This window comes from Heptranchias perlo, chromosome 4 (genome assembly GCF_035084215.1).
Source record: "Heptranchias perlo isolate sHepPer1 chromosome 4, sHepPer1.hap1, whole genome shotgun sequence".
Classification (NCBI taxonomy): Eukaryota; Metazoa; Chordata; class Chondrichthyes; order Hexanchiformes; family Hexanchidae; genus Heptranchias; species Heptranchias perlo.
The window spans coordinates 137261490-137278648 of NC_090328.1; the positions used below are offsets into that span (position 1 = coordinate 137261490).

The window sequence follows — 17159 nt, forward strand, 5'->3', positions numbered from 1 at the left end:
ATGACCACCCGCCATTTAGATTGACAAATGTTAAAACCTAGCCAAAAAACGCAGGCCCCAGAGATCCGCAGAGCCAGCGGCCCACTCCCAGCGTAAGTTGTCCAGGAGTGCAACAGAGGGGGCTGAAGATACTCCAGGTCCCGGCTACCAGTTTCCATCAGGACGTGTTTGGGGTCCTGGCCTGGACCCCTGTTAAAATCTTGGCAGTAATCTTCTCTAATAAAAGGGGGTGATCAGAGCAGTGAAATGGACTGTGGTGCTCGGAGGTAAAAGATCTGTGCTGCCCTTCCCGACCCTGCCCTACCGCACATCTGCTGGCATATCAAGCCTGCCTTATTTCTGCGACAACAAACTCTCTCTTAAAAAAGGAAAATTATTCCCCACAGTGTTTCTTTTTAAACTATTTTTCTTGGGTACCATTTTAATTATATTTTTCAGTATTGTACTGAGGTTACTGGAGGTAAATTTTTGTCTTCACTACATGTCCAAAATTTACCCCTAATTTACCCCTAGGTCTCTATGGGCAACCTTACAGACATACAGAAAAAAAACTGTGTCAGACTAGAAAAACTGCAGGATTTCAGAGAATCTAGTATGTTTTCCAGTTATTAAGATGAAATGATCTGAGGGAAAAAGAAATATTTCTGCAGAAAATACTTTTACACACTGCTTGCAAGTCTTCCAACATTGTGAAGTGCCTCAATCACATATCAAAATGTGATGTCAAGGTTAATGACCATAAATATAAGGATGCTTTACATCCATTTAAAAAAAAAAAATATTTAAAATATTTGTCTAACATGGCTACCAGTAACATTATGCAGATTATTCTATTTATGTCAAAAAATAATCTGCAGCCTACAATATAACCTGGATATTTTTTGTTGTGCTGTTTCCTTTGAAAAATGCAGTAAATGGCTTTTGATGAGATGCATCATTTTCAGTACTATTCACTGACGTCACTAAAGTATCAATTAGAAATCTAATTCTAGTGAGGCATCTTCCTGTACTCTTGATTGTTTTCTACAAATTTCCCCGAATCAGAACTAGAGGACAATCTTGGGCAAGGTTGTGTATAGCAGTAATATTAAGCAACATCTGAGGTGGCAGTTAATTTTACATTAATGTGTAGAACATTGGCAACAGTGGAATATTGGCGTCTTTTTGACGGTGTTCCCAAAGTTTCTCCCAGGAACAAACCATATTAAGACACACTGATGCACGTAGCCTACACTGAACTTTTTTTTTAGTTATTAAGCCCCGGTTAAACAACATGCAAATTTACTCCAGCTTGTTTTCCAGCCCACATTATATTGATGCCCTCCATTAAGGTCGGGTTAAGGCAACAGGGAGCATTTTTGAAAGATGCTCCAAGTGCGCTCATCACCTACATAGCTCAGGTCTCGGCCATTGATGCACTGTGTTGCTCAATGACAGTCTGCAGAATAGAGAATCCTTTCCGCATAACATTGCACAACTATGCATCATGTTCTGCAAGAAGGCAAATTACCAGTGCACATATTTATGCTGCTGAAATATCCTCTGCTTCCGAGCTGACCCTGTGAGATCAGAATTACAAGTGGCTCAGAGAGGTCTGTGGTGATACTTTGCCTCCACTCAGCAGCAGCCTGCCCTCCTTTAACCATCAGAAAAGACTTGCCCTGTGCTTCCTCTTCTGAATCAACAAAGCCCTCCAGAGTGTATGTGTCAGGATTTGTGCGTGCTTCAAGGGTTGATGATGCTGGTGCTGTGGTAAGACTTGCTGTTGAAAGGGCCCAGCTTGTTGATCCTGGGGAATATCTGTAACAAGAAGAAAAGGGCACTTAAGTCAATGTGCATAGTAGGCTTTAAGTTGTTCATGCATAGACAGTACAGGACACATGTCGTGGCCCACCATAGTCACTGCTTTGCATCTGCAAAAAGAAGGTATGTGAGTGTATTTATAGAAACCTGAAGCAGCTTTCACTCTTCCAACTTGCATGTTACCCACACCAGGTAAGGCTTCCCCCTCCAATGACCTCCATGATAGCCTCTTCAAAGTGGGGTGAGAGCTTTGGCTTGCTTGGTCTCTCAATTTCCTTCTCAACACTAGGCTCTACACCTTCTGTTGAAATTGGCCGTTGTCTGTATTGAAAGGATAAATATGCAATGATCAAGCAAATATTTTATGCAGCAGCACAGTTTTGTGCTATTATGTACAGTTTACCTGAATACACAGTGCCTTTTCTACAGAAAATTTGAGAGACTATTTGAAAGCTGATTGAGTGCGTGGTAGTTGTCAGTTGTGTGTCAATGTAGCTAGTCTTCAATCTTCTTCAGCAGCAGAAATCTGGCTTTTTTTTTGATCCTGCTGCACTAGATATGAACTACAGGGTAAATGTTTCGAGCTAGTGTTCCTGGCCAGTGCCTTGCTCGATGGGACAGCTGACTGGAAGTCAGTGCATCCGAATCTTGGTCCTCCCAATTATTTGGTTATTAATTAGAATGACTGGAAATTGGCACTTCTGTGAATTGGCTTCTGCCTTCCCACCAAGTGAGGCCCTGCGCGGGAGCACTAACTTGTAAATGTTTATCCCTATATTCAATGATTGTGTTCAATTTGCAGCAGCTTACTGGATCAATTTAAGTGAATTATATTAAAATATTCAAGCAAACTCACCTGACACATGGAACTTCAATTGTCATCAATGGCAGCCTCCAGAAATGGTAGGACATGTTTATTTATGTTCATTTTCATTTCTTACCTTGACATTTTGTTTTTGAGTCCAACATCTTCATCTGGGACGTGCTTCTGCAGCCCCCTTTGTACATGACCCTACACTAACTTTCTGTGTGATGACCTCCAATGCCAGCTTCACCCTTTGGACAGTGACAGCTTGTCCCTCTGCTCCACAGGGAACTCTTTGTGCTCTCATGCCACCTAAGATCTGCAGATCTGGACCTGTAAATCTTGACATCTTCTAGGATCTCCTTCCATTTCTCACAGAAATTGTGCACTCCACAGATGCGGTGGCCCCAGACTAAACTATTTATACAGGATAAACGGCTGCTCCATTAGTTCAGCAACATTCCTGCAGATGCTTTCCAAGTGGCCACTGAGATAGCGCGCCCTAATGCACCTGTACATCCAAGAAAATGCACAGTGAAGTTGGCTGCTCCTGCAAGTGTGTTAAAAGTTGTAATTCCCATGTAATGCACTATCTCTGAACTAATGCCGATAGTAGCTATTTTACATAGCCTATTAGAATTTTTTAGTTATACTAACAATTTTAGATGGCTGCCTCAGACATGCCAGAATGTCCAGGCAGCAACGGTTTGTTTGTAAAGTGACGACATTCTTTTTCTTTTAAATATCATTGAATCATTATAATGAACTACAGTATTCATGGAGAAGTATAGTCTGAAGAAACCAACCAGTGTGTCCTTATCTAGAAACTACTAACCCCTTAATATTCAATAAGTAGTACCACTTAAGTATATCCACAGGAGTTTACAACTTAAAAGTATTTTATTCAGTAAGGGATAAATTAGGTGAGAGGGAAGTAAACACAATGGTCCCGATATTAGCAGGGAGGCGGGATGGCAGTGGGGGAGTGATTGGGCGCATAGCAAACCTGCATGAACCAAACTTACTGTTTCTGATGCGATCGCACGTTGATTGATAGTGATTAACGTCCTCTCCGGGTTTCGCGCCCGGCAGCAAGCCTGATTGACAGGCTGACTGCCATCAGGAGTTGCAACGTGAGGCGGGGGGAGAGAAAGAGAAAGAGCGAGAGCTGGAACGGAAGATGGGAGGGTGGGGGGGGAGGAGAGGGGAAGATCAGGGAGGGGAGAAGAGGGGAAGATTGGGGAGGGAGAGGGGAAGATCGGGGGGGGAGAGGGGAAGATCGGGGGGGGGGGGGAGAGGGGTAGATTGGGGGAGGAGAGGGGTAGATTGGGGGAAGATCAGGAGGGTGAAGAGGAGGACATCGGGGGAAGATCAGAGGGTGAAGAGGGGGGACATGAGAGCGGGAGACTTCGGACATCGGAGCAGGTTTCAAAAGGTAGGTGCATTTAGTGTTTTCACTTCATTGCATGGTTTTTTATTTAATGTATTTAGTTTCTTTTTCCCTGATCTGCCCCTTGAATCAGAAGCAGTGGGCAAGCCGCCCAGGTAAGTTAAAAATCTTTCTAATCCCTTCATCTGTCACAGGTAAAGTCCCTTAAGTACCTCAATGAGGTACATTTGGCTCTTTAACTGTCATCCCATCGGTTTTAATTGCCGACGAGGCTTCCATTTTCGGGTCACCCGCGCGCACACAGGTGGGTCCCTGGGAAACTCGGAAGCCGGCGGGTTGGAGCCGGCTTCCGAACCCGAACGGGATTTGCACTATTTTCGGAGACCCACCACCCCGCCCCCGCATTTGCCTCCTAAAATCACCCCCAAAGTATTTTTGAATTTCTTGTCACGTGTCTGGATACAAAGCTGCAGTACTTGCTCCACGAGGAAGTAGATGTGTTTTATTTTTCTGTTTACGAGGAAATAGAAGAGATATGGAGTAAAATGTCAATCATGGCCCAGCCAGGAACATTCTTACACAGTTAATTTTAAAGACAGTGGCTCAAGTCCTTAACTTTAAAATTAACCAGAAGATTGATCACACTCAGCCGGAAAAAAAAGTATGTTACTGACAAGAATGGGACTAAAGAATAAAAGAAACTATTTTAGTTTATCTAAGATGTCACAACAGAACTATATAATCCATGGTAATGCCTGATCTGTTTTTTATCGGAAGTGCTGTTCACAGAACATAAAAGCACTCATTTTTTATATAGAATATCACAGATATTGAACTTTTAAAAAATGTTCACTGCTCGATGTCATCCACAATCTTCACACCACCTACAGCTTGCAATACGAATGAATGTAAACATTTCCTTTTTATTAACTCATGGGTTTTTCTGAAATGTTTACTTTGACCCAGCCTCTTGTTACTATATGACTTAAATAAGTTTATGAAGGGAAAGTGAAGACTACATTACAAGCTATTACAGTTTTTGATATTTACTCTCACTCATTTTCCTAGCTGTATCCCTTGTCAAATTCACTCACTTCCCTGGATCCTTACTTCAGAAAGGAGTGCTGTGTGAAGGAGCCCAGATTCATAATCTCCATTTGTTTCCAGATGGGACAACTTTAATTTAACTGTCGTAAGGACTATATTTGCTGGTTTTGAAAGTTGGCTGCCTCTGTGACTGGAATCTGTAATTAGCATGGAGTGAAACCTGCATCTTAACTGCTGTGCTGCCAGATTTCTTTCATTGATATTTTCTTCCTTAATCTATTTCCCACCATACAGATGGCCTTGCCAGGTAAAGTCTGCAACCAGATAAAAAGGTTCCACCTTAAGAACAATTTTCACACTATACTGGGCAACGTTGGTGTTGCATTTTGAGTTATGTTGCATGCACCTCCTCTCCTCTCCCCCATACAGCCCTGCCAAAGTCATCTGACAGGAAACTAAAGATTAAGTTTGTCCTACCTAAGGGAACAAAGAGCTCACAGAGCAGTGAAACGGCTTACTGCAGAGTGCAAACTTTCTAATCCATCTCGAATCTTGGGATTTGCTGGAAAGTGTCAATGCAAAGTTGTTTCTTTGCTTTAGCATTTTGTCTATGGATCATCTTCCTGCACTGTAGCATCTACATCCAACATTTCCATAAAGGTTAACTTGAAGCACCAAACATAATCGTGTGGAAAATAGACTTTATTGATTGCTATGGTCTATTGTTCCCCTTTTATAAGTCCCTGTAGTTCAAGTTCAATCTGGAATTACATCATGTCTGGTTTCCCTTGGTTACCAGACAGCTTGCGACGTGACCATGATTACAGAGAAACAAATAATCTTCTTCATGCATCAGCTCCCCATCTATTCAAATATAAACTTTTCTCACAAGCACACCTCAAGTACGCAGTGTGGTTAATTTATGGATTATAGTCTAAATTAGATTATCTAATGGCTTCTTAATAGATTGTTCACCCACTTCCTGTCATATAGCAGTATACATGTCCGGGTGCCTTGTATCTAAGTTCCTGAGAGGAGTAATCAAGAAACTATATATAAACTCATGTGAAAATTTGATAGATTCGGCCACATTAACTATATAAGATATTTTTTAGGTAGAGTGAGTTACTTGGTTACAAGTTTAAAACATTTTTTAAAAACTATCTTTGTATAAATCTGTTTTGCTCACACAAACTTTACAACTTAATTTTTCTTGTTGCATTTTTGTATCAAGTGAGAAAGTTATTTAAAATGTTCTGCAATTCTAAATTACAATCATGAGGAGAAGTAAGAAAAAACAGAAGTAATAAGGGATTTAATCAACATTTTTTCCAAAGATTTTGATTCAGGAGCACGAAGGCAATCTTTCGAGTCTTTCACATACAATTATTGAGTTCAACATCCTCCCCAAGAGTGTAGCATGAAACAGCTGCTTCACTGTAAGCTTAATGTAAGTTACTGCAGTAACATAAACTTATGGCAGGAAGTGCTGACCCAGTACATTTGCCAGGATAGTCAAACAGAAACATTTATTTTTTTCAGAAGAGGAAAAGAAATATGAGTATTGATGCTTCATGCAAAAGGATTAACCTTTTGAGTACTGAATTTCCTTTTCCATTTGGCTGTACACGGACCTGCTTCCCATTACCCAGTATCTGTAAGGCCTTCACTCACTTGAACAGTTAGAAATCTGGAGTCTATACAAAAATGAACTGAAGGCTAGGAAGCTTCCTGCAATTTGACAAATAAAGTGACAAGTTATTGACGAATGTAGCCAAAGCGTACTTTTTTCTATGAAGGGCAGTGTGATTCAGAAGCAGGAATATACCTAAATCTGGACTCAGACACTTAAATCCCACTGACTAGTTCTCACATATTTGGTTTAATTTAAACAAGGCAGCCTCATTGCATGACTGCCAGTGAGCCATGCTATAATACACAATTCATAAAACATAGACATTACACCCACACACAAAAATAAAACACACATACACACACCTCTTGTACAATGGTAACAGACCTCACCAAGGTACTATGAGTGTAGTTTTAAAATCCCTATACACTACCATCATTATATAACATAGCACACGTACATAAACTCATTGGGAGAAATAAGCTTAATTTGTCCTGTGATCCAAACCAAGGAGTTTTATAAACAGCAATCTGGAATAAATACACTCAATACATAGCCAATGGAATGTAGTCCTATATTTTCAAAATGCTGAATTTGTAACTGTAAATTATTAAGTATTAACTTGAAAATACATGATTCTTAATAAATAAGAGAAAAATGGGAGAGCCTTTGGTGTGGTGCTGAGAGGGGTGTTCTATATATGAGCATTTCTTCAATAGTGCACAGACCCTGTGTCCCTGCTTCATGTATATCCTTATTAATGGGACTCCAGTAGATTAACTTAACTGTCTGGGGTCTACTTGTTAACTATGCACAAACTTAACAAAAAGTAATCACTTGTCTTAAAAAAAAAATCAGAATTGTAACTTTTAAGGCTGCAATATCCCTCTATGCTGGCCTGCATCTGTCCATTTTCAACATCATTAACAGACAATTTTGCTCCATATAGAATTTAATTTTGTTTTCATAAAGTTGAATGAAGTGTTTTATTATTCACGTTGTTTTGTAAGTACATTTAGAAATACACTCACTTGTTTCTCTATTTCAAAACCACATTCATTCAGTGCCTGCCTTGAGACAAAATTCTCTGAGTTTATATGTACCATCTAAAGGTCCATCACTCTTTTTTCCCACAGAATTCTCCCTAACCAGTCACCTGGGTCATGTACCACCTATGACTGAGGTCTATTCATGGTATGCTCTGAGACCACTGCCTATGCTGTTAGCTAAGTGCCAGGATATACATGGCCTGATTTGCCTTTCCTCTCCATGCGGTAACCTCAGGCCTTAGCTTGGGTCCTGCTTGCTACAGGATAGCTGAGATCAGGAACTCAGCAGGGTGGGACTGGAACCTGTAACTCACAGGCCTGTAGCTTCACACACTGGTGCACTAATGTGCTGTGCTACTTCACCGCAAAAATCACTAATTACTTAAAAATTTTATATATTTTATAAAAATCGCAATCAAAAACGAAATGCACAGTATCCTGAGCACCAAACGTTAAGGAGTTAAAAATTTGTTCTGTAAAAACTTTTCTTCAACATAACTTCAGCCTTCTTACAGTATTCTGAACAGATGTTTTACATTTAATTCTCTGAAGAGGATGGCAGCCATGTTTATCTCAAGCAGTGTGGGAAAATACAAGGAGTTTAACATTTCCAAATCCACTGTACTCAAAGCCCTAGGAAATGCTGAGATAGTAGCTGGCTGTATAGATTTGAGCGGGTTTCACCAAATAGTTTCAAACAGTCTTGATGCTGGACAACAAGAAGAGATAATGCAGCTTCATTTTTGATATGTAGGTGTAGATTTTAGAAATATTTAAAATGTTACCTTTGCCAAGCAATTCCCAAAGTATCGTCACTGGCACTGGGGTATAAATGCCTGCCGTTTTGATTCATGGTCCAGTCACAAATCCTCAGCTGTCAATTGAAACCTATCAGTGAGATTGGGTATCGAGCAGAACTAGACTCCAAGAATACATGCAAAAAATTCACTTCCATTAAGAAAGGCATTAGTCTGATTAAGATGCAACACAGATTTCAATGAAGAAATATTAGAGAGTTAACCACAATGGTTCAACATTCCAGACAGACAGAGTAAAGGTTAACAAGAGAAAAAGTTCACTTTCTGTTTCACTTTGATCCTTAAAGGAACCATATATAATACAGCTAGCACTGGCAATTCATTTCCACTTGTCCCAACACCCTTTACATACAGTTATGAGGAATTTACACAGAAGCTACACTGATCTTGGGTGACTCCAAATCAGATGGCTCCTAGAACTTTGCTTAAGAGCAATATTTTGGGAGACGTAATGTTCTTTGTCTGCCTTTTTCTTCAGAAATGGCACCAAGTAAGGTTACCCGGGGGGAGATTCAACTTCAGTGTCAGTCTTTAATAGCTCTTTATAAAACATTGTGGGACAAACACTGAATGTATTTACTGTATATAAAACCCCTGGTAAACAGTTGAGAGTGAAATATATATGTGTGTGAGTGAGTGAGACAACTTAAAACGACGAATCATAGAATTAAAAGAAAAAGAATACTGTCAGGGTGGTTATACCCGCTTTTACATATCTGAAAATTCACAATGATTATTAACCTGCGATTTAAATTATTTTACTACATATAATACAAACAGAAGGTTGTGTTTGACATTTTATTTAACAATAAAGAAATATGCATGCACTATCAGTATAGGATGAAAACCAAACTATGGTAATAAGTAAAAACATACTGAGTATAATGCTAGGTGGTTACTAACAATACTTCAATCAGTACTGTTGAAGTAGTATGTAAATCATACAAAGCAGTAATATTAGTAGATAATTGGTGATGGTCATTACATTTCCATGTAAACGATATTTGGCTTGTTAAACAAATTACATGATTTTCGCTGAACTTTAACTTTAATTATATGCAGGCATGTTTCCTCCCAGAAGTAACTGTTTATCTCCATTTTCAACAATTAACTGGTTCTTTCCCAACCTTTTATCAGTGTTGAGAGGCATTTTACAATTCTAGCATAAAATACTGTTAAGATACTAAGTGATAGAAAAAAAATGTTCTGTTTTCCAAATTTTGATGTGTTTAATAATACCGGGAAGCCTGCCCATGTCCTTGAGAAATGTTTATTCCCATTTCATAAAAAGCTCTCATGTTTTGGGGCCTGTGGGCACAAATCATGCTGCAGTCTAAAAAGTAAAGTTTTCCACTGATCCTGTATCACCCGTTCGTTGTTTGCAGGATATTCTTGTAGCACTGTGCAATTTTACTGCTTTAAAAGCTTTTCTGTAGCTCTACTCAAGGATAGGAAGGCCTATTTAAAAATTACATAAATTATTCCAAACAGTTCAATATTAGTGAATTTTCTAACCTGAAATGAGAGAACAGAATGATGAAAAAGATTAACAGAAAACTAACTCCTTCCCCCACCCCTTACACAAAGCTGGTTAGTACTGCAAAGTTTCAGCCAAAGTCCCGTACCCCACACACATACCAAAAGTGAAAGGTTGCAAAAAGTCAATGGTATTCACATACAAAGTTCCACAGATAAAACCTCTGGTTATAATAAAACCATATATATTAGACCAGAAGTGCTCTGTTTATGATAAGATTAAAATCTCTTTTATTTATTCAGGTTTTCCTTTCCTCTCCTTAAAGTGCTGAATCATGTTGAGGTACAATTGTACGGGCACCTCACGTGGCCAGTCTTCCTGTGTGAGCCTAGGCCGTCAGCCAGGTATTCAACCATTAGGCATCATTGCCGAGCTCAGTCTTCTATATTTAACTTTCCGTGCCATTGAGTTCCCAATCTCAGTCACGCTGCTCGGGGAGGCTCCACGTGGAGACCAAATGATTCGGGAGAGAGGGAAATTCAGAAGCAGATTCATTTCCAGGACACTGTCCTATTCTTTTTGGTGCCAGTGCAGAGTGGCAACAGGTCTAACTCTCGGCCATGGAGGTGCATGGTCCAGGGAGATCAGTGGACAATGAAAGAACATGATGCCCTCCCAAGAAATATAAAATAAAAATAAGGCTCTATGGCATCCACTAATACTACAATCAAAGAAAAAAACTGATGGATTTGGATCTACTTGTTTAGAATGATACAGTCTCTATTACATCAAATATGTCTATCAAAAAACATTCCTTTTGTCTTAATATTTATTCTATTGATTTACAAAACATTCTCCAGGAATGAGATTCTCATTTGCCAGCAAACGGAGAAAATGAGACACACTTCAGAACATGTTAAAAATCTAGGCTGATCAATACAGATATATCACTCTAATGATGATATTCAATGAAGATATTCAAGGAGACAAAAGGACCAAGAGGAAATAGAGTCCCTTCAAACTATAATTTCAATCCAATCCAAATTTTGATCATTAAAAACATTTTTATATGTGCATTTGTTGTGTAAAACCTTTGTACAAATGGTTTACCAAAGCTGTATTTCTTAAATGTCTGAATTAAGAGGAGTTTCACTTTACCCCATTCATTATGTTTTTACTTTTAATTAGGGGTAATTAAGAAAGTAATTATCTGTCTATTTTATGTGTGTGAAACATACTGCACCAATAGTATTAGAAACCAGGTGGTCCCTTAGCTCTGGCATTAGAATGTTGGTTGTCCATCCAGCGATCCTGGCCCAAAATCTACTACTGTACTTTTCAAAAAGCAAGTTTCATGATTCTTGGCTGGGTCACTAGTACGTTTTGTGCTGTTAAAAGAATCGAGTACTAAGTCTCCAATCCAAATTTAGCATGACATCCAAACCTTTCGGAGTAATTTTGGATATTTTAAAACTCTCTCTTTCCCCATCCTCCTGAAACCTAATCCATTCCAAAATGTACAGCTGCAAATTGCAGGTCTCTGAAAGAAATGTGTTTGGAGACACAACCACCAACACAATGATTTTAACTAACCATACAGGAATGAAATGCGGCACTGAGAGATGTGAGTTTCTCTGGAGTTTGCATGGAAAGATGTCGAACTGGCTCCTTCATAAAAGAGCCAAGAGACCAGAAACTCTTGTGTTTAATCAATCATATTTTGGAAAAGGGAAACCACAATAAATCTGCCTTTTTCTCCCCCATTTCCTGATGATCCTGTACTTGTAGCTGTGGATTTAGCTGATTGAGATTTGGAATTTATGAAATTACCATAATTTACATAAGGGGTAAAATTATCTGTGCACGGGCAATGGGTTCAATGTTAGTTAACATTTTTTGCCATTTTTTCCCATACTTACAGGAGGGCACAAGTTCTGTGCACTTTCTGGAAGCTCAGGTGTCTTAGGGTGAGTTAAAGGTAACATAAAACTGAACAGCCAACTGGAAGGCACCATCAAGCATGCTGCTCAGCAATATCCTATGGCCTTTCACCTCATTGGCTCTCCTTCTGCTTATCTTCCTCTTCCAATATGTCCAGCAAAGTAAGATTTGCTGGTGCACCATCATTTCTATGTGAATTGACAGAGCTGATTTGCTCTTTGCAACGTCTCCTGCTCTGCTCTGTGCTGGTCCTCTGCCGACTCTCTCTACTTCCTCAATACCATCTTCATTAATGTGATGTGGGTTGGACGACAAGTTTGCATGTTTGCCGTTAATTGGTATTTAACAAGCCAAAAAAAAATCTGTTAACATAGCACTTGTGTGTTAATATGCATTAAATCAGTCTGTCCCAAGATGAATTTTGGGACAAAAATGCTCTAATGCTCCTTTGATCCTAATGCACTAAATTACTACACATCAATGCAGACTTAGCATATGTGTTAGCTCTAATATGGAGTAATATCATCCCTTTTAAAAAAAAATGATATAAAGCAATTGTACACCAATAAACATATTAAAATCATCATTAAGCACAGAAAATACAAAAGCACTTATAATAAACAGCAATTTTACATAGCAGTTAAAATTTGGGTGGGGAACATACTGGGGTCATAATGGAACCGATGATTCACCTACACTGCTACAATTCTGAATTGCACGGCAAACGCCATCACACTCTTGCAATAATTGTAGAAAACTGTTTTCAAATTCTGTAAATAAGCACTGTAATTGTTGGAAAAACCACAAAGTGAATTTAAAGTAATTTGCTTTCAAGCAAGGAGGAGAGAGGACGGACAGATTTTGTTTAGAATGTTAGAAGGAGCAGGAAGTCAATAAACTTAAACAAGCCTGATTTTCCGTGGACTGTCAGTATTTTGACTGCAGTTTCCTTTCCCCATTTCCTTTAAACGAAGCATATGTGGAATGTGACCCAACTTCCCTCCTACTATATCTATACATTCAGCCTTCACCTTGGCAGTTCTGTGATTTGATTTTATGTCAAGTGGTCAATCATAGCCCAAGACACAATGAGAACATGGAGCCTGTGGGATCCTGATTGTCTGCAGAACATTTCCTCCCACTGCTGAACAGTTCCCTGTGTTGGGGGAGGGGTGTGGTACATTGGTGTGGTTTTACATTCATCGTGCTATCATTACAGCTGCATCCTTTGTAAGTCCACCACTTCCACCAACTGCTACACCTCAAAGAAAAAAGTCAAGTAAACCAAAGGCATCCCAGCATTGTGAAAGAATCGCACAAGGGTTGAGAGTAAGATGATCGGTTATTCTGTATGATTATGTCCCTTTTACTAAGTTTGAAGCATTAAAACCAGAAGGATATTCTTTCATGTTAATTTGGCAATAAACTGGATTAAAGACAAATGGAAGAACATGATTGATAAATTATATTATAACCAACAGTAACCACAGACATATAACACTTGGTCTGGGCAGACCAAGATCTGAAACAGCCTGTCCTGAACACTCTGCTACATATCTGCTGTGGTACATCTGTGCTGCTACAGATACTCTTTGTGTGAGCGTGAAGTTTTGTGAGGCATTTAGGTTGGAGGGGGGTCAATTTTAGTATGCTTTCCATTTTATACAACCAATTATAATCTGCGGTATGATGATGTCATCAATCATGTAAACCATTTACAAACCTGGCAGAAATTTACCCTGGAACTTTATACGGTGATATTGCTTATTTAAAAACTCAACTAATTATAGTACCGGGAATTTTGGAATTAATTTCAAGTGCAATCTATCAACTATAGGTTTAACTCATTCATTACCTACTGTCTTCAGCTGCTTATCAACTCCAGTTTGCTGGGTGGATCTTTGTAAAGTGGCTTTCTTGCCAAGAAGAGATTTCTCTACCAAATAACAACACTGGCAAAATGAATGTGGAGATTCCTAATGCTGAACACGAATTATACCCTATTTACAGTACCCACTAGAGTGAGTAGAATCAGGGTGATTCTGGTTTCGTCCAAAGTAGATTCTGAAGACTATCAGTGATGGAAGATCTACTAGAATCCCCTTAGCTTTGCAAAGAGTCTTTATCTTGTCATTTGCAAAGTGGATTACACTGGAAACTTGGAAGCATTCCATTTTTTAAATTTCTATAAACAGGGCATTGCAGAATTCAACTTTTTTTCATCAGCAGCCTTCACAAGGCTAAGTGAAGGTGAGATACATTAAGCAGCAAGTAGAAATAAGACTAGGGTAAGTCATGTATCACAGTGTTGTACCATTCTGGACTATATGGGAAAAAGTCATTTTTGGGGCTTTTGTAGATCTTTAGAAGTAAAAAGCAGCAAGGAGGGTGGGGGAGAGCTTTTCTTACTGAATAGGATCACCCCATGCTTCTAACATAAGAGGGTTAATGAACACTGCTACTGTATTTTCACAGTTTGGAATGCTGGTTTGAGCCTTGTTAAAGTTTCCAATTGTTGAATCATATTTTTTAAACGTGATTCCCAATTTGAAGTCAGTATACAGTAACTTTACAGTAAAAATATGCTGGCTTGTGTTGCCAGTGCAATTTGCCTGTTTGATTCCTTGTGATTTTTAATGTGTGGCTGTTATTCATTTCTAATCATTACAAACGCACAATTGCTCATTAACCTGACTGCCCAATTAACTACAAATACAGACAGAGCAAGCAGTGTACTGATTTTGCTTGTTGCTGTTTCGATGAGTGCGGCAGACCATTTTGTATGCTCTAATTAGTTATACACAGACACTGCAACAAGCTGCCACCAACTACCTCATGCTGCTTGATTAACCGCTAAGTCACTGATGCCAGACTGAGACCATGTCTATAGATTCACATCAAGAATTAGACTCCCTTTATACAGACAGATGAAAGAAACTCCAAGCAGTTAGAAAACTATAAGCCATGTCCTCTCTTTATCCATGCATTCTGCTACAAGTTTGCATTATTTTCATAAGAAACTACCAGATTCAACACAGCAGCTTTTCAGAGACTAATATATCTGCATACAAAAGCACTAAATGAACCCATATGGCTACCCAAAGTTAATAGATTGACCCTACAGAAACACACATACACACACATACTTTTGTTTCGATAGATAGTGGAATTTTATTTTGCATCAGTTGATGAGGGGAACATGGCAGGGCCTAGCATTTACACCCCCAAACTATTATTTGTCCATTTGACTTTTTCAGCCATAATATATTTAGCAAAGCATTACCATCTAATTTTGGGAGCTCGGTGGTGCTTTGTACTTTTAAAATTAAAGATTACTGCATACATAATTAGCAAATATATCTATCCTCAGGGCAGTTAAGCATTTCAGAGCAACACAGCTTCCATTACTAAAGCTAAATGATGCATGAAATCTTGAATTCCGCTCGTTATAAACCATTTTAACGCATTTTTATTGAAATTAAATAGCTGTAGTAGAAGTAGTAAAGAGATACAGCTCATCCCACTAATGGCCTTGTTTAGCTTTAACTGTCCACAATTCATCTGTAGAAAAATTCCAGGCTTTTCTTTGGAATACAAGCCACTCAGCAGTGCTATAAGAGAGCTTATGATATCATACCACAGAAATATAAATCACAATGCAGGCAGCAACAACAAAGAGAAAAGGTCGCACGACTGACGTTATTTATTTTAAGGTCACCACCTATTAAAATATCTAGTGTTAACAGGACCTTTCTCCCACTTCAGCTCATTCTCCCCATCAGCTTTTTTCATTCTTCTTGGCTAATATAAAATGATGAATACCTAGATTTATTTTGACCCTGACTTACACTATTTTTATTCAATTCATTTTTTTTTGCTGCATAAGTACAAAGCAATAAGTATCTAACACTTTGAAGCAGATAAGCAATAAAAGCTTTCTACTAAATCACATCCACGTTAATATTCTGGAAAGGTTAACCCCTTGAGCACCACATACAGTCCAAGTGTCAGCATTCAATCCATTTCTGTTCATTGGTTTTAAGATCATGAACTACATCACTGTGGATTATTTTATGTACAAAAACATTTAGAATTGTTCATTGATAAAAATGGCTTGAAGCTTTCATTTTTCATTCTAAGTAATTATTTTTTTAAATATGTCTAACAATAACAATTTTAGGGGAGGGAAAGATTTTTAAAATCTACCTCATGAAACAGACTGATCAATTAAAGCTTGAATACACTCTTATACATTGCAATTTTGTTTTTAGTACTAGATCTGTTAACACTAGTCCTCATACACAGCAAGAACACATGCTGCTTTGTATTAGTGACTTACCTATACTTCTAGTCCAGCTACTTCAGATGATTTGATAAAGGCTATCAAAGCATACCACTTGCTCATGGTGGCTTCTAGTTAATTTTAAATATGGAAAATCTATGTACATAAGCCTTCTTTTGCTTGAGTGGGCTCATGAGTTACAATGAAATTGTAACTGTGTTCATTATAGCTTATTATGATTTCACTATAAGCAGATAAGTAGAAGCAGAAATTTTCCCGATAGTGTTTAAATCAGTCACAGCTAGTGAAGGGAATGTTAATTGTGTCCGAATGAAGTGAACACCAATTCAATCTATTAAATGCTCTTTAAAGTTTGAATTTGGAAATTAAGATGACAAATTCCAAGATATTAACTTGTATGCTTTTGGGGGTGTGGTGGAGAGAGGGGGGGTGTAGAAAGATTTCTTAATGTTTGTGTTTTTGTTGGTTATAAGTTGTTTTGGTACTTTTTGTTATGACTAGATTCTAGTGCAGATACTTAAAATGCACTGTAAATGACAAAGTAACAGCTCTCATCAGAGACCTAACTTACTGAGGTTTGAGGTCCTGCTACCATGGCAGAAAACCTGAGTGGAGGCTTCCAGCAGCATTGCCATCTCTTAGAGCACCCTGCACTCAACAAGCACAGAATACTTTTTCAGGGGTAATTTGGGTTCATTGTAAGTTCATATCTAGGTGACTAAAAGAGGGGCCGTTTGACAAAATTGACGCATTCACCCATCTAAAGCTACCCTTGAGATCTGACCATGTGCAGCTCTGTTTAAAAGTTGATTGGCTTCATTCCTCCGGCAGTATTAATGTCACCTATTTCCTTTTGTAGATGTTGATTTGTTGCTCATTTGTTTGTGTCTGTA

General features: G+C 38.6%; 1 protein-coding gene across 8 annotated transcripts in view; it reads right to left on the bottom strand.

The window, feature by feature from the left end:
• LOC137321296 (nuclear factor 1 B-type-like) overlaps window positions 1-17159 on the bottom strand; it is a 333533-nt gene that overhangs the window by 33251 nt on the left and 283123 nt on the right. For 7 of the 8 annotated variants that reach the window (XM_067983673.1, XM_067983674.1, XM_067983671.1 and 4 more), the window contains one exon: window positions 8513-8601. The exons of the other annotated variant lie outside the window; for it this stretch is intronic. In XM_067983673.1, coding sequence (XP_067839774.1) covers window positions 8513-8601 — 89 coding nt within the window. The remainder of the gene's footprint in view (window positions 1-8512; window positions 8602-17159) is intronic. 8 annotated transcript variants of the gene reach the window in all.